At 36.9% G+C, this 22,288-nt stretch overlaps 1 protein-coding gene and 1 long non-coding RNA gene across 8 annotated transcripts in view; one reads left to right on the forward strand and one right to left on the reverse strand.

Moving 5' to 3' along the window:
- Positions 1-22,288, reverse strand: part of ELMOD1 (ELMO domain containing 1) — a 77,222-nt gene that overhangs the window by 43,262 nt on the left and 11,672 nt on the right. For all 7 annotated transcript variants that reach the window (XM_069080473.1, XM_069080477.1, XM_069080476.1 and 4 more), the window contains exon 2: positions 9,739-9,841. In XM_069080473.1, coding sequence (XP_068936574.1) covers positions 9,739-9,755 — 17 coding nt within the window. In that variant the 5' untranslated portion in view covers positions 9,756-9,841. The remainder of the gene's footprint in view (positions 1-9,738; positions 9,842-22,288) is intronic.
- LOC138155309 (uncharacterized) overlaps positions 1-22,288 on the forward strand; it is a 66,409-nt gene that overhangs the window by 28,941 nt on the left and 15,180 nt on the right. The gene's annotated exons all lie outside the window — the stretch shown is intronic.

Consider the following 22,288-nt stretch of genomic DNA (forward strand, 5'->3'; position numbering starts at 1 on the left):
AGAAAGGACAATTAACACTTTGGATGATGGAATCATGATCCAACAAAATAAATGTACTAGAATAATGTGTCAAAATTGACAAGATGAAATATAATCAGGATGAAATATGGAATTCTGTATTTAGTTTGAAAAGAATCAACTGCATAAGCAAAACACAAGAAAGAGAGGAGTCCATATGAAAGACCTGAGGTTTTTATTCCTCATGCCTGCTCTCCCTCTCAATTTCTGGCTCTTAGAATCCGTAGCTTCAGGGGTGGCTAGGTGGTGCAGTGAATAGAGCACTTGCCCTGGAGTCAGGAGGACCTGAGATCAAATGTGGCCTCAGACACAACACAAAAACTAGCCATGTGACCTTGGCCAAGTCACTTAACCCCAACTGCCCTACCTTCCCCCCTCCAAAAAAGCAAAAAAAAAAAAAAGAATCCCTAGCTTCCTTTAAGACTCAGCTCAAGGGCTACCTCCTCCAGGGACCCTTTTCTGCTTCCTCCATCAGCTGGTGACCTCCCCTCTAAGGTTACCTCCTATCTATTCTATATTTATCTTATATGTTCTACTTTACATAATTTCTCCCATTAGAATATAAACTTCTTTTATATTTCTAGTACTTAGCACAGTGCCTGGTACATAGTAAGTGTTTAATAAATGCTTGTTGATTCTTGAATGATTGACTACAAACTTCCTATGAATCAACAGTAATTCTCTATTGTTCAAAAAGCTAAAGCAGTGTTGGGCTGCCTTATTGTACTCTGTCCTGTTTAGACCATATCTTGAATATTATGTTCAATTGTATGCTTCATATTTTAGGAAGGACATGGACAAACCATAACTACTCCATCCCCTAATTCTCCAGAGGAGGGTGACCAAGATGATATAGGCTATAAACATCAATTATAATGATTGTCTGAAGGAAGTAGGGATGCTTATCTTGGAGAAGGACAGGTTTTGAAGATACATCAGAATTCTCATTAAATAGTTGAAGGGCTAGCATATGGAAGGGCCTTGTCCCATGTACTCACAGAAGGAAAAACTGGAGTCAATAGGTACAAGTTCACAGAACTAAATTTGGGTTCAGTATAACAATGAGCTTCCTAGCAACTTAGAGGAATCCAGAACTGGAATGAAGTGACTGATGCTTTAGTATATCCTTGTCCTTGAAGGTATTTAAGATGAGGTGTCTGCGATGTCTTAATGAAGTATTTATACACTGGCTTGAGGCCTGAATTAGATTGTCTTCAAAGATCTCTTCTAACTCCAAGAGTCTATGAGCCTACTACAGCAACGGATACTAATCATACGAATGATAAATAGTATTAATGTTGTGATTTCCAATTTAAATTTATACTTGCTCCCAGTCTGGTTTTTTGAAGACTAACCTTGCTTAGGAGCTTTGCATTCCTCTCAGATCTAAAAGCATCTTATAGGCCAAATAATTATTAGGCTCTCTAGATAATATTGCAATTCTTTTGGGTAGAAGCCCATGACTAATCTTTCACAATGTACCTGCTGAACACAGAAATGAACATCTGACTTATTCAGGATATAACAATTAACCTTTCTTTTTATAAGAGAAAGACTTCTAAAAATGTCTATTTCTGGTAAGATACTGTAAGGTATAGTTGTTCAGTTGTTTTTCAATCACGTCTAACTCTTCACGCTCCCATTTGGGGTTTTCTTGGCAAAGTTACTGAAGTAGCTTGCCATTTCCTTCTCCAGTTCATTTTACAGATGAGGAAACTGAGACCAACAGAGTTAAGTGAATGCTGGGTCACACACCTAGTAAGTGTCTGAGGCCAGATTTGAACTCAGGAAGATGAGTCTTCTTGACTTCAGGCCCAGTGCTCTTATCTACTGTGCCACTTAGCTACCTCTGTAGAGTACAGAGGTCATCCTATTAAATAGGATCTGTAAGTTCAATGCCATACTTCCAGTTCTCGTTTCTTAAAATTTTTAGATCTTCAAAAACAATAGCATGTATTTGTACGTACTCAATGATGGATACGTGAGAGGTGACTTGGAGTAGTGGATAGAGAGCTGGCCTCAAAACTAGAAAGAAATAGATTTTAAGTCCAACTATTGACACATACTAGCTTTGTAAGCCTGGGAAGTCACTCAAACTTTCAATGTTTTAGGCAACTCTGAGGCTATAAGTTGCAGAGAAGGTGCTGATCTGGATTTGTAGGTCCAGTTCCTATCCTTGTTGACATCCCATATATACATACACACCTGCATATATTCATGTGCTTCCCATCTCAATAAATCAATACCTATAAATAGGTAGTATTTATGTGGCACTTTGAGGTTTGCGTAGTGCTTTGCATCACTTCATCTGAGAGTCAAAAAACCCACTGAGGCAGATGCATTAGTCTTGAGTACATTTAGACATCAGTTACATTTTACAGGTTAGAAAACAGCCTCAGAGGGGATGAAATGGTCACTCATCTAGTTAATGCAAAGGGTTGGAGTTGAACCCAATTGGTTATGGACCCCAACTTCAGCTTTCCAGTATGCAATGTTGCATTTCTGTGAGCATCAAAGGTTTAACATTGAATATATTGATGTGCTTTTAGTTTGGCACTCAACAGCAATGTCTAAATTTAGGTCCTTTTACCATTTTAATATCAATTCTCTGCAAATGCCAGAATATCTTGCTTATTATGTTAACCTGTTTTTCTTGTTCTGTGTTTTAAAACAAATAACCAATTTCAAGATAAAAGGGAAAAAGCGACTAAGGATAAAATGAGCTCATCATTCTTCCTACTGGAACATAGCCATATCACAATGATGGATGTCCATTCACTGTGCCAAGATTAAATCATTGCATTCTAATTGGTTCAAATATACTGTGATCTCCTGCTAAGAAACAGCACTGAATCTTTTCAGTTCAGCGACAGAATCTAAGAGCTGAAAAGTACCTCACTCAGAGGTCAATTGGTTCCACCCACTCCCCTATCAGAACAATAATCCTTTCTACTCCATGTATGAAATTAAATTTCCTTTACTATTTGTGATGTGAAAATATATGGCATATTCAATGTTGATTTAATTATTTATTTTTTAGGTTAGCTCTCCTTATCTTCCCCAGGCTGGAAATGTAAGGCTATTCGTGTTCCAAATCCCACTATTAATCAATTTTAATCTGTTCCAACCTGGGTGGACTCACCACTCCTTAGGTAGCCTGCCATTCCCCTGTTCTTGGGAGTGGCATCCCCATATTGGTGGGGGTCTTAGTGCAGATACCTGATTGACTTAGATTTGCTACAACTCAGAATTCCCCTGTTTAAATGATTCCCCAACCTCATCCTCTCCCAGTAGCAGGGGTTATGGGAGTATGCCACCATACCTGGTTCAAAGTTTATTGAACTTGCAAAGGAAGCAAAGTGGGAACAATCTACACAAGTACTGATGACATTAGATACAGTATGGCTTCCTAGAGAGAAAACTAGATGTAGAGTGGGGAAGATGTGGGCTCAAACTTCACTTTAGGTGCTAACTATTATTGTGACCCTGAACAAATAAATAAATGCCTTTGCCTCTTGCAGCCTATTTCCTCATCTCTAAAATGACATCTACCTCACAGAAATATGTTGAGAAGCAAGTCTGATAGGACATATGAAGTGCTTTGTCAGTCTGAAAGCAGTATGGGGTAGAAAGTTAAAAGTAAGAGATCTACAGTTTGGGATGCAAAAAGAAGATTGTATGAAGAAAAAAAAGTTTAATATCATTTCCAGAACTTAGCTTAGCACCATTCCTGGTACACAGTAGGAGCTTAATAAATATTTATTGCTTGGTGGATTGAATCCTGCTGTACACAACTGTGGCCTTTTGGTTTTATGAAATTTCCTCTGGCACACAGCAGGCTGTGCAGTGATAATGCCAGAAACAATTTTATAACTTTTGCTCACAAGTAGGTTGGTTTCAAGGTGGCTGAGTTTTAAAAGAAAATAAAAACCAAACAATTCCACAGGAAAAAAAAAATTAAAGTTTTGTCACATGCTTGGTTGAAGGTCCTGAATTTATTTCTGAGCTCCATCTCTAGACACCAAAGTTTTCTATTAACCTGATATTGCCATGGAAAGGACTAGGCTCACATTTAGAAGGAATTGAAAATTATCAATTTTTCATTAACATAAAAACCATCTGGAGTAATTACCATAGCAACTAAAGAGCATGTCAGGGCATGTTCTATCCTGTCAAATATTCCTGTGATCATTAAAAAAAATTTTCCACAGCTAACATAGTCAGATTGCTCTGTATGACAAAAAGAATACTAAACCCTATAAGCCTATTTAATGAATGACATCACAAAGAGGTTCCATAATTCTAAGATTTTATAAACATATCAAAGAGACATCTTCACGGCACAAACCAGAGCATCAGTGAATGCTGAGGGATCCAAAGAAGAATAATATGAAGAAACAAACAATTAGGAATCATGGCAAAGAGGAGAAAGAATCCTAGCTATTGAAATAATTTTTCTTAAACTAATTGAAGTTATCTTAGGTGCTTAACTAGAGAAACCTAAGCAGGGCAAGGAAGTAGAGTATACACTGTGTTCAGGAGTCTTAGGAGAAAGACTCTGGCTCCTTTCAGATTTTTTCCATCTTCTAATTCTATCCCTAGATCAAGATCATCAATAATATGGGCTATGATAGGAAATTCTTCTAAAAGATTTAGAAATGAGAAAATGCAAAGTAGAATCAATGAATCAAAAATGCTTGTATCCAGTGGTCTACACACATTTTTTGAAAGCAAGATGAACCAATCAATCAACACATTCTTATTGAGGACCTACTATGTGCAAAGAAGTATTTGAACTATGGCTTCAGTTTCTAAATAAGTTCTGGTGGTCCTAAACCCTAGTATGCCATGCCTTATCTCCTCCTTCCTGCTTCCCAACCCAGGCCATTATTGTTGAATGCTGTCTTCCAAAGTCCAGTTCAAATGGCACATCCTCCAAAAAGGTTTACTGAATTCTCCCATTAGGCAGTAATCCTTCCTTCCTCAAGTCCCACAAAGAATTTTGTTTGTATCTTTCTTATGTATTTATGCTCCATTTATTATTATAGTTTGTGTGTGTGTGTGTGTGTGTGTGTGTGTAATTTCTCCTACTATAGTATAAGTTTCTTGAAGGTATATATTTTCTTATTTACCTTTTGAATCTCCCCAAACCCATCTTCATATTTTTATAAATTTTTTTAAATGGGTGGCCATTCTCTTAGGCCCTTCTTTAGTTTTTGACATCATTGACTATGCTCTTATATTAATTGGATATTCACTCCTCACTTAGTTTCTGTGACACCATATTGGAGTGATCTTCCTGCTAACCTTTTCAGCCATTCTTCTGAACCTTAAGATGGCTCCTCAGTCTCCTCTCAGTTCCTTAATTTAATTGTTTCCCTAAGAATCTTATCTTCACTCTCTTGTCTTCCATCTTCCACATTTTGTTCCTTGACAATTTTATTTGCTCCTTCAGCTACCATCTTTGTGACTTCCAAATCTATAAGTCTAGTCCTGGCATCTCTTGTGAGCCACTGACATACATTCCCACTTTTGCTACAAATTCACTCTTAGATACTACACTAAGACCTTAAACCAAACCACGTAATTCAGAACAAGATAGCTGCCCAAATAGGAGATATGCCAAATCAATCACCATCCATATACCTATTCTGACAAAACCCTGGTTTACAACAGACTAAATAATATTCAAGAAATCCACTACAGTAAGTTATTTCTTTAACTCCAGAATGGTGCAAAAAGTCAGCCAGAAGCCTGAGGATGATTCCTACCAGCAAAAGGTACAAGAAAAAAGGTGTTTCCATCATTGCAGGGTAGGCTTTCACCATCAGAAACGGTCTAGGGACATATGTAACTTATAATATTCCTAGTCTAGAGGTGGAAAGATTAGAAAGCTCCCCCAAGAAAGCCTCAGGGTGGGGACCTTGGAAGCTTTGGGGCACGCTGGTGTCTATCATCATGCAGCACTAGGACACATTGGGTTTTGATGTTCCTAACACACTCTATCCTGAGACTCCAGAGAATACCCTGAAGATTGAGCACTCTGAACCTCAAAGATAGCCAGAGGCCTTATCTCATGAGATGTAGGGTCAGTACAGAAATCTAAGGGACCCAGAGCAAGATCAAGCCAGGTAAACCACTCCAACAAAAGTTCAGCATATCCCTGGAACAAAGATTTACTTCAGTAGGTAAAGCTGGAGATATAAGCAAAACAAAGAAAAGACCAGTCAGTGTAAAAAGAATGTAAATCTAGAGAGCCCCTGAAAGAAAGAACAAATAATTTCATAACTATTGCTAATTTGGGTTCATGGTAAAAATGGACTTTACCTAAGTATTATGTAAATTCCTAAAAGAAATGAAGCAAAATACAAAAGATGAAATGAAAGAACTGGAGAAAAGAATTGAAAGAAAGTAGTAAACCTCACCTGAGAAATGGACTCCTTAGAAACTACAATAGATCAATCGGAAATCAGTGACACCATGAGACAAGACATATTAAAGTCAAAAGATTGAAAATTATAAAAGAAAATGTAAGATATCTGATATCAAAAATAACAGAGTTGGAAAATAGGTCAAAGAGGAATAATTAAAAAATCATTGGACTCCCTGAAAATCATGATTTTTTTTTCTTTTTTTTTGGAGGGCAATTGGGATTAAGTGATTTGCCCAGGGTCACATGGCTAGTTTTTTTTTTTTTGTGTGTGTGTTAAGTGTCTGAGGCTGGATCCGAACCCAGGTCCTCCTGACTCCAGGGTTGGTGCTCTATTCACTGAGCCACCTAGCCACCCCCGTAATTTTTTTTAAAAAAGCCTTGACATGACATTTCAAGAAGTCATGAATAAAAACTGAAGAGATCTAAAGGACAAAATGAAGACAGAATCATCCATCACCTCCTGAAAGGAACACTAAAAGGAAAAATCCCAGGAATGTCCAGAGCATGCATGTCAAAGAAAACATATTGAAAGCATCCAGAAAGAAGTTCATGTGCCAAGGAACCAGTGTCATGATCACAAAAAACTTGTCAGCTTTTACAAAAAAACAGAAGAGATCTTGGAATACAATATTCTAAAAGGCAAAAAATAGAGGCTTACAAAAGGTGACTATAATACTATAGGGGAAAAAATGGACCTTTAAAGGAAGAGACTTCTAAGCATTTCTGTTGAAAGTGGCAGCACTGAATAAAAACTTTGAAAAACAAACACAAAAGTCTTGAGAAACCTAGAAAGGTAAAGTTATTTGGGCAATAGGAAGGCACTATGTGATTATTTACTGCTAACATTCCAAAGAGGGAAAAGAACCAAGTGACTATTCAGAACCTTAATATTTTTAATGGGTATTAAATATGAAAAACAGAAGTCCTAGGGAATGGATTGATTCTGAATTGAGGGTTTGAAGAAGCTAAAGAAAAGGGATGATAAAAGGAATACACAAGCATGGAAAAGAGAAAGAAAAGGGTGGAATTTGATATTTCCTATGAGAATGAGAGGAAATGTATACAAAATTAGAGGAAAGGGATGGGGGCAACAGATTAAACCTTATTCTTATCTGAAATGGACAGAGGAATGTTGAATACACACACTCACAACTTAGTAAGCATCAAACATTCTCGTGATATTGGTCAAAAGCAAAACAAACTTTCTGATCATAAAGGAGAGATTAAAATGAAATAAAGGAAAAGAATCTAAGGAGTTGTCTAAGATTGACTCAGACATTTGTGGAATGGCTATACAAATTGTGGTATATGAATGTAAGGGATTACTATTGTACTATAAGAAATTATGAAAGAGACACTTCAGAGAATCCTGGATATTAAGTATGGACTCAGTGAAGGGAGCAGAAACAGGTGAACAATTTATCCAAGGACAGCACTATTACAAAAAAAAAACAACTTTGAAAGATTTAAGAACTCTGATCAAAACAATGACCAACCAAGGACCTCTGATGAAGCATATTACCTACTTCCTTACAGAGAAAAGACAGAAATAAGGTACAGAAAGTGACATACATTTTTGGATATGGCCTCCATGTGGCTATGAATTTCCCCTGTCTATTTCATACAAGGATTTAAAAAAAATCTTTTTCTAAGTTTTAAATTGGGAACAGAGAGATAGTTTAGTAATAGTAATGCCAAAAAGAAAAAGGGACTCTGAAATATTTTCTAAAATACACAAAATAGCACAGAAAGAAATTCAAAAGAAAGAAGAGACAAACAAGAATTTTGAAAGTAATAGTCTATGTGGAATTTATGACATATTTTTTAAAAAGCAAATGACATAGATAGATTCACAGTTTCATAGGGCATCCTCTTTTTGTGTTCTGTTACATGTATGGCAATGGTCTTTATTTGTTGTTTAAATTTAGAATTTTTAAAACTTAAACTCAGCATTGTCCCAAAAAATTCTTACCTTTTCCCCAAACTTGTTCTTCTGATTTTACTATTTCTGTCTGTGCCACTACTATTCACTGGTTATCCTACAGTACTAACTTATTTTTGAACCTTTCTTTTCTCTTAACTCACACATCCAATCAGTTCTATGGGTCTTGTCAATTCTGCTTTCACGACTTCGCTCATCCATCCCCTCTTCTCATTTCCCAAAGTCAGCAACTTTGACAAATGACAAAGTCATTATTATCTTCCTGGAATATGGTAGTGTTCTATCAGATCTTCATGTCTCCTCTCTCCACCCTTTCCAATCCAAATCACTATTACAATAAACACAAATCTGGCACAAATCTGTTCATGTTATTCCTCTGCTCAAAGGTTTTCAGGGGGCTTCTACTGACCTCCAGGTTGCCTGGAATTCAAAACTCTCCATAATTTGGAACCATAATACCTTTCCAGCCCTTTCTCATATTATTCCTTTCAACAAAGTGAAAGCACCATAGTCCAATATGTAATTCTTTGTCTCCTGAACACTCCCCATACTGCTACACAAAGCCTTTGCTAAGAAGCTCAGTGAATAACAACCTTCCTCTTTAGACCTAACATAGATAGCACTTTGTTGTATTTTAAGCTTTATTATCAAGTTTTAAGCTTAGTAAAAGTGCAGTTTTTAGCTAGTAAAACTTAAAACTGCACTAAGACTTTTGGGACAGCCTATATAATATTGTGTATTGTAAATATTTATATAAACTCCATTAGGCAGGGACCCCCCTCTTTCATTTCTTCTGGCACCCAACACTGCTCTGTACACAGTAGTCCTCAATAAGTGTTGGTCGATTAGCAAATATTTGCAGAATTGAACAGAAGAAGCTGCAGATGAAGAAGTCACCAAGAAAATCTTGTTATTGAAAAGGAACAGGAGCCTAAATGGGCTATCTAGCAAGCACCAAATCTAAATTTGTGCTATTTTAAATTGTTGAATTGATGAAAAAACATTTAGCATAACCCTTCACTGCTTTTAAGAAAGCAAAATCTTTCCGCCACTAATTTCTAGAGTGCCATCTTCTCTGAAAGGGGAGGCTTGCATAGGGCTGAGGTTTTACTCTCTTTTTCCTTCATGTTTGTAGCTTCTGTTCCTTCTGCTTCTCTTTTCATCTACAAAAACTCCCAGTGAGAGTTAAAATAGAATTAAGGGGCAGCACTAAACAACAGTGATAAAAACAATATTTCTTCAAAAACGCAATCTCATTTAACTTGAAATATTAAGTGCCCTGGAGACTAGATAATGGTAACTAGTGGACACTAGTGTGTGCCATTAAGTTAAAAAAAATACTTACCTCAGGAAGTGCTTCATTGTGGCGTTAATGACTTCCCAGATGCTATACTGAATCTTCTTCAAATAATCACTTGTCAATTACTTTGGACAGAAATTTATTTAAGCTGTGAAAATAAATAAGATAAGTTTACCAAAAGGGGAAAAACCCAGCTGAAAGAACTCTCAATACACAAAGACATACACACACACACACACACAGTAGATCATATGATCTACCAATCATGAAATTAAAATGCTAATGCAACTCAATGTACTTTCATCTATCTAAAAATATCAGGGTTTCTTTTTATTTGTTTTTGTTTTCTGCTTGCACTTTGTGGTGCAAGTTCATGGAATTACTGCTCTCCTCGATTGTATTTGGAGTGTCTTCACTACAACCTGAGGAGCAAGAAAGGCAAGACAAAACTCCAAAGGAGAAAGCTATTGAAACCTAGTTTCAATTCTTTTGTGAAAAGGATTGGCCAAGATGATCTCAAAAATTTCCTAATTCTTTAAAATTCAATGATTTTATATGTGAAACAATGTATCTGAGGCACTGGATTAGGAGTCAGATTTGGTTTCAAGCCATTGATTTGACATTTACTAGCTAGCTGTATGGCCTTAGACAAATCACTTAACCTTTCTGAGCCTCAGTAGTCCCCCCTATAATATGGGAATGTATTTTTATAACCACAAAGCACAATATAAGTGAGCTATTATCTGACCATAAGCATTCAGGTAACCTCAGTTTCCAAATTAAATGAAAAGTAATCTGGAAGCAAGCAATAAAGCATCTAAACCAACAAATGTAACTTATAAAGCTCAGCAATTTAGTCAATATGGGAGGGTTTGACTGGTCCCACCCTGTCAAGCATCTCTTCTCAAGAAGATATTTGGCTTAATTTTACACATAATGTTTTATCACTGGTGAAGGGGAATCCTTATGCTGTTACTATCAATTACCATCAAAGATGGAGGAGGTGAACAGCTGAAATGAAAAAAGTTTAGTGGTCTTGAGGAGATGGACAGAAAAGTACCTATTGGCAAAAGTCCCCATGGAATAATATGGCAGATGAATGTAGAAATGCTTACGCAGGATAAGATACCGTGTTTCCCCGATAATAAGACACTGTCTTATTAGATTTTTTGGAAAGAAAAACACCAGAGGGCTTATTTTCAGGGGAGGGCTTATGTTGTCCTGCCTCAGCTCTCCTCCGCGGCACTGCTCTCAATGGCGCAAGCAAGCAAATCACTGGGGAAGAACAGGATGACGCACTCACTGCTGCAGCTCTGATTGGATGGAGCGCGGCGTGCGTTTTGGGGGGGGGCGGTGCATACAGAGGGTACCATAATGTAGCGTGTAGAGTAGGGGACCACCTTCACTACAGTAGCAATCTCAATAGGGCTTATTTTCGGGGGAGGGCTTATTTTAGAGGAATCTTACACAGTAAGGGGAGGGCTTATTTTCGGGATAGGTCTTATTATTGGGGAAACACAGTAGAGGGTTCAGTAAAGAAATCTGGGGCCATTTAGAATAGAGACAAAAAGTATCTACCTCTAAAGAAAAATTCCTAAGAGGAGAAATGACAAAATCAACAATTTCAGTGATTTCAGGAATTTCAGGCAAGGATCAATATTATACTCTATTTGCTTCACTAGTCTTTGAGTGATCACTATATAGTACACTAACGGATATTTACAATAATTCTGAGCCATTAAAGGATGAAAAGCATTCAATATTCTCTATTTATTAGGACAGGGAAGCATGTAATATGTTTTGATTTTTTTGATTTTGGAATGATTTAAATAAACTTTTAAAATATAGAGGGCTAATTTACAATTATCTGACAATAAAATCACAGGTCCAGTCCCTACCCCTAATCCTATTGCAGAAATTATCTTGCCTTTTTATTTTATTTTTTTAAGATCTGAAAGTGACTTTATAGATCATCATTATTTCATTCTTGTCTTCTTATAGATGAGGAAATAGAGCCTCAAGGAAATTAAATGTATTGTCCAAAGTCACATAGCTAGTACTTGGCACATAGTAGGCACTTAATGAAATTGCTGCATCATTTGAATGAATTAGCTACAGAGTCCTGACTACAAGGCTGATTTCCTAACTTTCAGCCTCAGTACTCCTTTTGCCACACCATGGATCCCTGCAGAATAGTGAATTCCCCAATTATGCTAGACCAGTCTTATTAAAAAAAAATTTGAAAAAGGACATACAAAAGTATCCCTGCAGGTCTCATATTGACTTAGAAAACTACATGTTAATATTATCTATGCTTTATTTTAATTTATTTTTTGAAAGACTACCCAATTACATGTTGGTTTTTTTTTTTTTTGCTTTTTGGAGGGCAATTGGGGTTAACTGGCTTGTCCAAAGTCACACAGATAGTAAGTGTGTCAAGTGTCTGAGGCCACATTTGAACTCAGGTCCTCCTGACTCCAGGGCTGGTGCTCTACTTACTGTGCCACCTAGCCGCCCCCCAATTACATTTTAATCTAGTTTCCGGCTTTACTCAAGAGAGTTGTAGACTGCAGGCGGTTGCATGTTTGCCATCTCTATGCTAGACAAATAAAACTCCTTTACATTTCATCAGTTATCATAGGATTCAAAGACTTTAGAGCTTGAGGGACCCTTAGAGTATAACCCCCTCATTTTACAGGAGACAGATTTACATTGGTAGAAGCAAGCACTAGAACTGGGATTTAAACCAGCTCTCCTAACTCCCAATCCAGAATATTTTCTATTTTACCATGATACATATTCTCTGGCAAACAATTTTTGTCAATAAATAATCAATAAAAGTACTTATTGAATGTTTCAATTCATAGCACTGTCTAGGCAGTATATCATTTTAAATGCACTAGAAATGCTCAACATTTTAAAGGAATATTTAGTGAATTCTTTAATAAAGTAAAGAATTTTACAAAATGAAGAATCTTTAAGATCCATTTAAGATGAGTGCTCCCCCTCTCCCCAGCCACCCATTTCAAGCCAATTCAGTTAGACTTCTATTCCCCTAGGGATACAAAAGCAAAAAGAAAACACTTCTTGTCTTCGAGGAATTCATGTTCTACTGAGAGAGTGGGTGGGTGGGTGAGGAACACAACAGATAACATACAAAATATGCCATTTGCAAAGTAAATAAGAAGTAACTGGATACAGGGAGGAATACTAACTACCGGGGAATCTGGAAAGGAGTTATGTAGGAGTTAGCACTTGGGCACAGGCTTGAATGGAGCAAAGTGGTCTAAGAAGTGGAAATGAGGAAGGAAAGCATTCTAGGTGTGAGAACAGCCTATGCAAAGGCAAGTAGGGAGGAGATAGAATATGTACAGGAGTTTGGCTACAAGAGAGATTGTATGAAGGAGAGCATCTTGAAGCCTGTCTTCAAAGGTAGTCTGCAATGAGAATGGGAAGGGCTTTACAGGATTCATGCTAGAGTTATATCAGTTATGGAGAACTCACAAGCACAGAAATTGTCCCAAATCTCATCTGTAATTTATAGTCTTCAAGAGTGACCTTGAGCACTGAGAATCTAAGTACCATATTTATGTTCTACAGCTCACAACTGTTAGAGAAAAAGGTTTGAACCAAAGTCTTCCTTATTCCAAGGCCAGACCTCTTTTCATTAGGCCAGGGTCTCTCTCAGAATATCATAAGTGGATAATAGCTATTTGCTGTTTCTTGACAATTTCCATAACTCTAGGACCTTTTAACAAATTCCAGAATATCTTTGTTGGTCTTTCTGACCCAAGTTTAATAGAATATGAACTTTAAGTGTTTTTTTCCAAAGATTCTGGATTTTCTGAGTCAAGTACAATCTCTCACGAGCCTCTATCATGATCAACAGCAACATTATGAGATGTCTTAGATATGCCCAGGAGTACAATCTGAGATCACATAACAAATGATTTGATTGTCCCATGAGGAGATCAAACCCATGACCTTGGCCTCATTAGCACAGTGCTCTGAACAAAAGGGCTAACCGCCTCAGACATCAGCATGTATTTAGGGTCACTTGCAGCATGCAGATCCTACAGACCTGATGACCTTATGTAACCTGCTTATACATTTCACTCTATAAAACGCTGACTTCGTTCTTGATGAGAATTTCACAAAGATGCTAGGAGGCTGTGAAAAAGTGCTTTGAGCTCAGATAAAAAGGAGTAAAGCTTAACCATACTAAAAAGGCAGAGAACAACAGGATTATTTTTATGGGAGTGATACAGTGTTAAGGATTAGAAAGACTGTCAAAACAAAAGGGTAAGACCTATTAGGGATGCCGAAACCCTAGGGCCACATTTTAATGGGATGGAGAACAAATACTATTTGAAACAACTGACAAGATCATATCCCAAACTTCTTATCAATGAAAACATTTAAGCAAATTACCTGTACTCTCTCATTTCTAGATAATCCTCTGTTCCATTCACATTTTCCGGACAATTTCTTCTTTTCAAAAAACACTACAAAGTGCCATGTGAACTATATTTTCCCTTCCTATTGTTTAGTCCTAAGAAACACAGGTAATTTCTGAGGTAAACCACATTTTTTCCCAAGTAGAAAATTATAAGAATTTTTTTTAAATCAAAAGAATATGATTATACAATAAGTATCTCCATTACCTCTAGTAATATCTAGTGACATTGTACTAACCTGACTAAAATACTTTTATATAGGCTGGTACTTATATAACAGGATAGTAGATAATCCCAGAGGTCAGCTGAATGATTCCTTGGTATCCTGTAGGGTCATTTGCTCTGTTCATGTTTTTCTAGTTCATGGTGACTGGGGGGAACATCAAAGAGGGGTTGAATTTGGAAACTGTGACCTGGCGATATGGAAATTTGTCCTTGTGGCATGATGGAGGTCATAATCATCCAATCCTTGGTAATATATAACATTGGAATTCAGTGTCTTGAGAGAGTTAATGAATGTACCTCCTGGTTACTTTGCACACCAGAGAATGAATGCTCAATTAGGAAGAATAAATGCCTTTCTAGTTTGAATCCCTAAACTAAAAATGGTTTTTCTTTTCATTTATTGCTCCTTATTCAGAATGCCTGACAGGTGAAAGAAATCGTGATCATGGAGAATTACCATGGTTTCATCAAGAACAGGTCGTGTCATTACTTTTTTTTTTTTTTGGCCGGATTAATAGACTGATTTATCAGGAGAATGATATACCATAGATACAGTTTAGAATGCTGGGCCAAAAGTCAGGACATCCCAAGTTCAAATTTTGACCTCAGACCCTTATTTAGCTGTGTGACCCCAGGCAAGCTATTTAACTTATCTCATCTGTAAAATGAGGATAATACTAGCTAGCACCTATCTTCCAGAGCTGTTTTGAGGATAAAATGAGAGCATCTTTGTAAAGTACTTTACAAAACTTAAAGCATTATATAAATGCTAGTTATTATTGTTATTTTCATTATACTATTATTATCTAGATTTTAACAAAGGATTTGACAAAGTATCTTGTGCCATTTCTTTGTATTTATTATTTCTTGTATTGAACTACTTTTTATTTGGGTTTATACAGCTAGGTGGCACAGTGGATAGAGAACTGGACCTGGAGTCAGGAAGACCTGAGTTGAAATCTGATCTCAGACATTTTCTAGATACATGACTCTAAGCAAGTCACTTAACCCTGTTTGCCTCAGTTTCCTCATCTGCAAAATGAGCTAGAGAAGGACATGGAAAACTATGTCAGTATCTGCCTGGAAAACCCCAAATGAGGTCATCAAGAGTCAGACACAACTGAAATAACTGAACAACATCAAATACTAACTTTATTTGTAGTTATACCTTTATATGACCTTGTTGTATCTCTCTTTAAAATATAAGTTCCTTCTGAGAAGGGATTGTTTTATTTATTGTATTTGTATGCCAGGTGCCTAGCACAATGCCTGACATAGTGAGTGCTTAATAAATGTTCGTTGATGTGATTCTTATGGAAAAGCAGGATTGATATGGCCTAGATCAGGGAGTTAAACATGCTAGCCCATCCATGTGGCTCACAATATTCCCAAGTGCAGCCCAAACCAGATAAAAACGTAGTTCCTTTTTTATTAATGCATGGATATATTAATATAAAAAGAAACATGTAAACATGCAGTTTTCTAAGTAAATGTGTGTCCTGCAAGACTCCTTATGGATGATTTTTGAATTTCATTTCTTTTTGAGTTTAACATTACTGGACTAGATAGTGCCATTAGGTGGGTATGAAACTGGTTGAGTAGTTGGGTCCAAAGCGTAGTCGTTAATGATTCAATGTCAACTTAGGACACCTCCAGGAGAACGTCCCAGGGACCTATGCTTAACTCTGTGCTGTTGAACATTTTTTTAAATTAATACTTTGAGAAAAGGCCTAGACAACGTATTTATGAAATTGACAGATGACATAAATTTAAGAAGTTGCTAAAAAGACAATTTAGGGTTTAATGTACAGGAAAATTTCTTAACAATTAGAGCTCTCTGGATGTTGTATGGACTTCCTTGGGTGATAATGGGTTCCCCTGCTTTGGAGGGGAGCTTTGTCTATAATCAAGGGCTGGATAATAACTTGTCAGGTAGTATCATAGACATTATTCATGCTGAGATACAGGCTTGGTTCTTTCCAATACTGAGATTTAGGGATTCTGTATGATTCTGTGATTGATTTGTGCTCCTTTCTTTTTTGACATGGCACAATTGCAATCATGATTGTAACATCTGCGCATAAAAATAAAAACTAATTACAAACTAAATATCCCCAGTGAGTAATTCTCATTTGACTTCTCATTTGTTTGATGTTACAATACTCCAACCTTTAAAACAAGTGCTGTATAGTATACATTGATTTTTAAACCAATGTTAATAATATTTTAATTCTAAAATTAATTTTGTTTTTTATAACTTAAGATACCCCTTCCTACTCTAGAGATACACCCACACTTAGATATCAGAAAACCAAGGCTGGGAACTACTAAAATAAATGTTTGGATTGGCAGACAAGCAATTAGAATAATCTAATTTCTAAGAAGAACATGGATAAGATATATTCCATGAGAATTAAAGCAGTAGAGATCATTAGAAGCAAACCTTAAATGTGGAGCTGTACATATATATTTAGTTTATACCTGGGAATTTGTGGCAGGATTCAAGAATTAAGAGCTGATATTCCAGTGGGAATAAGCCCCTTCCTTTCACAAAAATAAATAGGCTAACATTTAATGCACAGTATCTTAGGAAGTTCCTAGGCATGATGAAATCAGAGGCAATGAGCTTTGTTTCCTTTACCATGGTCACTGTGAGCATGTTTTCACAATGATGTGAATCCTTATTGGCATAATCTTGGAAAAGAAGCCTCCTAAAATACAAATTTGAAGCTACTCATGGAAAGTGAGTAAAATCATAGTACCTACCTCACAGAGCCATTGTAAGGATAGAATGAGATACCCTATGTAAAATGCTTAGCAAACCATAAAGTGCTATATTAATGCTAACTATTATTATTTTTAATCTACCCTCTATGAGGCATGGTGCTAAGCAGGTGTTCACTTTGCTGACACTGACTAAAAAGACAAATGAAAAGCCTTTCCCCACTTTAGGCATAAAATATTAGCCCACAATCTATATTTGCAATTTATAGTTTCAGGGCCAATGGGAATTTAGTTTGGTGCCAACTATAGACGTCAAGACTGAGCTGGAAACATATTTATGATCTGTAGCAAAAGAATATTGGTTTTCCTGACCAGGGAAGTTGTCCATGTCAGGTGCTACTAGGTTCAAATATGTGATCTTTGGTTTATGAGACACAGTCAATATTCTGTCACTATACTAAGTGATGGCTTTCTAATAATATTATTAGATCATATATATATTGTGTATGACAGCATTATTAGCATTCTAATATACAATCTTTCTCTTTCAGGATCTGGTAAAATTGAAATATATCTACATATTGACATATATATATGTATATATACTGGCACATATATATACTTTTCTTTAGAAGCATTGTTTATGCAGTTAGGTGGCACAGAGTAGAAAAAATGCAAATTATCTTCCCTTCAAACAACTGAAATGTTGTCATATGGAAGCAGGATTAGGTTTATTCTAGTTTGCTCCAGAGGACATAACTATAGAACAGTGGAAATTTACAGGAATTGTCAAGGTGCTAGCTGCTCACAGTTTCAACAAAAAAGTATGCCACTCTAGTCCGTCTATAAATAGTTATTAAGCACCTACTATGTTTCAGGCATTGGGCTAAGTGCTAGAGTACAAAAAGAGGCAAAAGACAGTCCTTGCCCTCTAGAACCTCATAATCCAATAGAAGAGAAGAAAACAAGCTAACAAATATGTATAAACAAGCTGTATACAGGACAAAAAGGAAATAGGTAAGAGAGGAAAGGCACTAGAATTGAGAGGGTTTGGGAAAGGCTTCCAATAAAAGTGACTATTTAAAGTCTGGGAAGCCAGGAGGTAAAGACAGTACTGGAGAGCATGCTAGGCATGAAGTAGCCAGAGAGAAGCCCAGAGACCAGAGATGCATTGCTTTGTTCTTGGAACGGTAAGGAGACCAACGTAACTGAATGGAAGAATATGTGTGGGGGAACAAGGTGTGAGGAGGCTGGAAAAGTAGGAGGGGATTAGGTTGTAAAGAGCTTGAATGCCAAACAGAAGATTTCGAACTTACTACTGGAGATAAGAGGGAGGGAGTCACTGGAGTTGACTGAGCAGGAGAGGTGATAGGACTGGGTCTGCGCTTCTGGAAAATCCCTTTTGTAGTTAGAGAGGATGCCTTCACCAAGACACATGTTACTAATAATCCCACTCCCCAACCCCCACCCCAACCCACCACACAAATTTTTTTTTCTTTTCAATTAAGCTGCTATGTCCAGAGGCAGACTAAAGAAGAATAAGTCAGTCTGCTTAAATAGAGCAGATCTGGATAAGAATAAAATGGGACATTGACTGCAAAACTCAGGCCAGCAAAGTATCCATTTCAAAAAGGCAGGTCCCATTCATTGACCTATTTATTTATGAAGAGGAGAACTCGTGTGATGTCTTACTGGGCATTATGTACATCTCATACTTCATAACACCTACCAGTGGTCTGTTGTTCAGTAGTTTTCGGTCATGTCTGGCTCTTTGTGATTCTATTTGGGGTTTTCTTGGCAAATACTGAAGTAGTTTGCCATTTCCTTCTCCAGCTCACTTTACAGATAAGGGAATTGAGGCAAGCAGGGTCAGGGTTAAGTGACTTCCCCAGGGTAGTAAGTTTCTGAGGTCAGGTCTTCCTGACTCCAGGTCCAATACTCTATCCATTACCTAGTTTCCCACCAGTGTAATAATGCCTTTCCAGAAGGGGAAAATAAGGTAGATGAAGGATTCACAGCTAAGAACAAAAAGGCAGCATGACCTAATGGAAAGGGACTAGGTTTGGAGTTAGATATCTTGGTTCCAATCTCATCTCACATATTTAGTAACTTAATGACTTACATGGGTCACAAGTTCTTAGACCAGAGGGGTGGCTAGGTGGTGCAGTGAATAGAGCACTGGACCTGGAGTCAGGAGAACCTGAGTTCAAATCTGGACTCAGACACTTAACACAAAAACTAGCCATGTGACGTTGGGCAAGTCACTTAACTCCAACTGCTCTCCAAAAAGCAAAAAAAAAAAATTATGAAGCATACTACAAGTTCTTAGACCCTTAATTTAGAAATCTGAAAATGTTTGGTCCACTCCTGTCATATATAAAATAGTGATGTTAATGATTACTCTACCTACCTTCAAATGCTATAGAAAGATGAAGTGTTATTATATGAGAAACCAAGGACCTATAGTCCCCAAACTTCACAAAGCTTACCAGTATTTGTACCATAATAATAATAATAATAATAATAATAATAATAATAATAATAATAATAATAACAATAGCATTTTGGGGCAGCTAGGTGGCTCAATGAATAGAGCACCAGACCTGGAGTCAGGAGGACCTGAGTACAAATCTGGCCTCAGACACTTAACACTTACTAGCTGTATGACCTTGAGCAAGTCACTTAACCCCAATTGCCCTGCCTTCCCCCCTCCAAAAAGTAAAAAATAATAATGACAATAGCATTTATGGAGCACTTTAAGGTTTGCTTTGCAAATATTATCTCATTTTCTCTCTATAACAACCCTGAGAGGTTATTATTACTATTACCCCCATTTTAACATAAGGAAACTGAGGCAAACAAAGGTTAAGTCTTGATCAAGGTATGTATACAGCCGGATTTGAACTTAGGTCTTCCTGAATCCAGGCCCAATCCTGAATCCTCAGTGTCACCTAGCTTCCTATCAAACACGCAAAAGTTCTGGATTTATTTCAGTATATTAATCTACATGCAAAGAATGAAAGTAAGCAATATTTGTAAAATCTTGGAATAATGAATGCACTTTTTAATCACCTATGCAAATTCTACACCTGTTATCCAGCCCACTGTGTAACATACACATTCATTCATAAAGAAGTCCCCAGGGCTCAATTCTGACTGTCTTTCTCATCCAGAGTTTAGCCTGAAGAAAGACATTGTGCTGACACTGACTGAAAGGACAAATAAAAAGCCTCTCCCCACTGTAAACATAAAATACTAGCCTAGGATCCTCTTTAAAATGGATAGCATTAGCAGCCTTGGGAATTTAGATTGGTGCCAGCAGCAGAGTTCAGGAAATGAGTTGGAAACCTAGTTCTGTTCTACAGTAAAATGCATTGGCTTTCTGGGTTTTCTGGAGGCTTTCCCCCTCCATCTTGTATCTTACTCTCATGGCAGAAAGAAGAGAGGAGTAAATTATCTCTCAGAAGCGAAGCTAAAAATAGCTCACCTGGCAAGAAAAGAATTAAGGAAAGATTGTCTTTATTGGCACTAAAACAGATTGCTGTGTGTTTGAAGAGAATTCATAGTTATGGTTTAGTGTTTTAAATTTAATCTTAAGGGATTTTTTATATAAAATTTTCAATAGCCTGTTTCTTTTGGGGCAAAAGTTAAATCAATCATTTTTTTTGACAGAACATCATGATGTTTATATCTATGATCTCTATCATAAAAACATCTGATAGGAAAAGTCTAAGGAAATTGTCATAATGTCCAGGAACAGGAAGTGAGTGTGAAAAGGGAATATTGCTCCTAAAATAGGTGTTGATCCTGACTGCCCATCAATGATTAGGGAGAATATGCTTGGTTTTGATAATGAAGAGTTTCAGTCCATTAGGATTTAGACAGTGTGGGCGTAATGCATAGACATTAGGATAACAGATTTGGCATCAAGAAGATTTAGGTTCAAATCTTGCCTCTGACATTTACCACCTGTGTGACCAAAGGTATATCACTTCACCTGAGTCTCAGCTTCCTAATCTGTAAAATGGAAAGAATAACACCTATAAGTACCTACCTCACGGTTGCTATGAAGCTCAAATGAAATTACATATGTAAAATATTTTCAAATTTTGAAGTACTATATAAATATCATTATTTTTATTAGGCCTATGCTACAGAGAATAGTGAAAAGTAACAACAAAAAAGCTCACATTAGTACAAGCACTGTGCATACAGTTAGTTACTAATAACTATTTGTTGAAAGAATACCATTTTAGTCCAGTAAGTAGGTCTAAAACCTGACTGGTTGTATACAATTGTAGGACCATCCCAGGTGTAAGAGGTGAAGAAAAGTGGAGCCCCAGGCAAATTACCAGCTAAGTTCCCAACACTTGCATATGGGTGCAATCAGGATAGAACAAGCACATCATGCATTTATTCATGTCCTGTGAGCCTGAGGTCTTTCTTGGCTCTTAGGGAGACACCTCATTTTCACCCACTGGCTGCTTGCCTGAGCACCTCCAGGTGCCTGGTTTCTCTAACACTGTGAGGAGGCCCTAAAATGTGAAACTTGGGAAAATGTGCTATCTGACTATAAAGTTAGAGATCCTGGGGAATGTGGGAGGATGATGTGGAGGGAAACTAGAAAAAAAATGCTATTTCCTCTTTTGATATCCCAAAGTAAGACAACTATCCTTTGCTTTGGGACATAAAGCATTCCTTGCCTCAAGGTCAAAAAGAGGAATAAAAACCATAATAGCTGACATTTACCAAAAGTTTTAAAGTTTGTGAAATATTTCTATACATTAGCTCATTCAAACCTCCTAACAATTTTGCTAGTTAGGTATTATTATATTATTATTGTCCCCATTTTATAGATGAGGAAACTGAGATTTAGAGAGTTTAAATGACATACAATAGATGTCAGAGATAGTATTTGAGTCCAGGTCTTTCTGACTCCAAGTCTGGCGCTTTGTCTACCATGACAGTCAGTCAATAAACAACTATTTATTAAGGGACATTTATTAATGTGCCAGGCATTGTGCTATGTGTTAAAGGTACATAGAAAGGTAAAAATGTGATACCTGCCTTTGAGAAGGTGTCCTAAAGGGCCCCATGGCATGTAAATAACTATGTGCCTACAAGATATAGAATTGGATCTAATATGAGAGGGAAGGCACCAGCAAATGTAGGATTTAAGTTGAGTCTTG

This window comes from Petaurus breviceps, unplaced genomic scaffold, assembly GCF_028583685.1.
Source record: "Petaurus breviceps papuanus isolate PSGF00001 unplaced genomic scaffold, PetGlider_PUasm1.0 91133, whole genome shotgun sequence".
Taxonomy (NCBI): domain Eukaryota; kingdom Metazoa; phylum Chordata; class Mammalia; order Diprotodontia; family Petauridae; genus Petaurus; species Petaurus breviceps.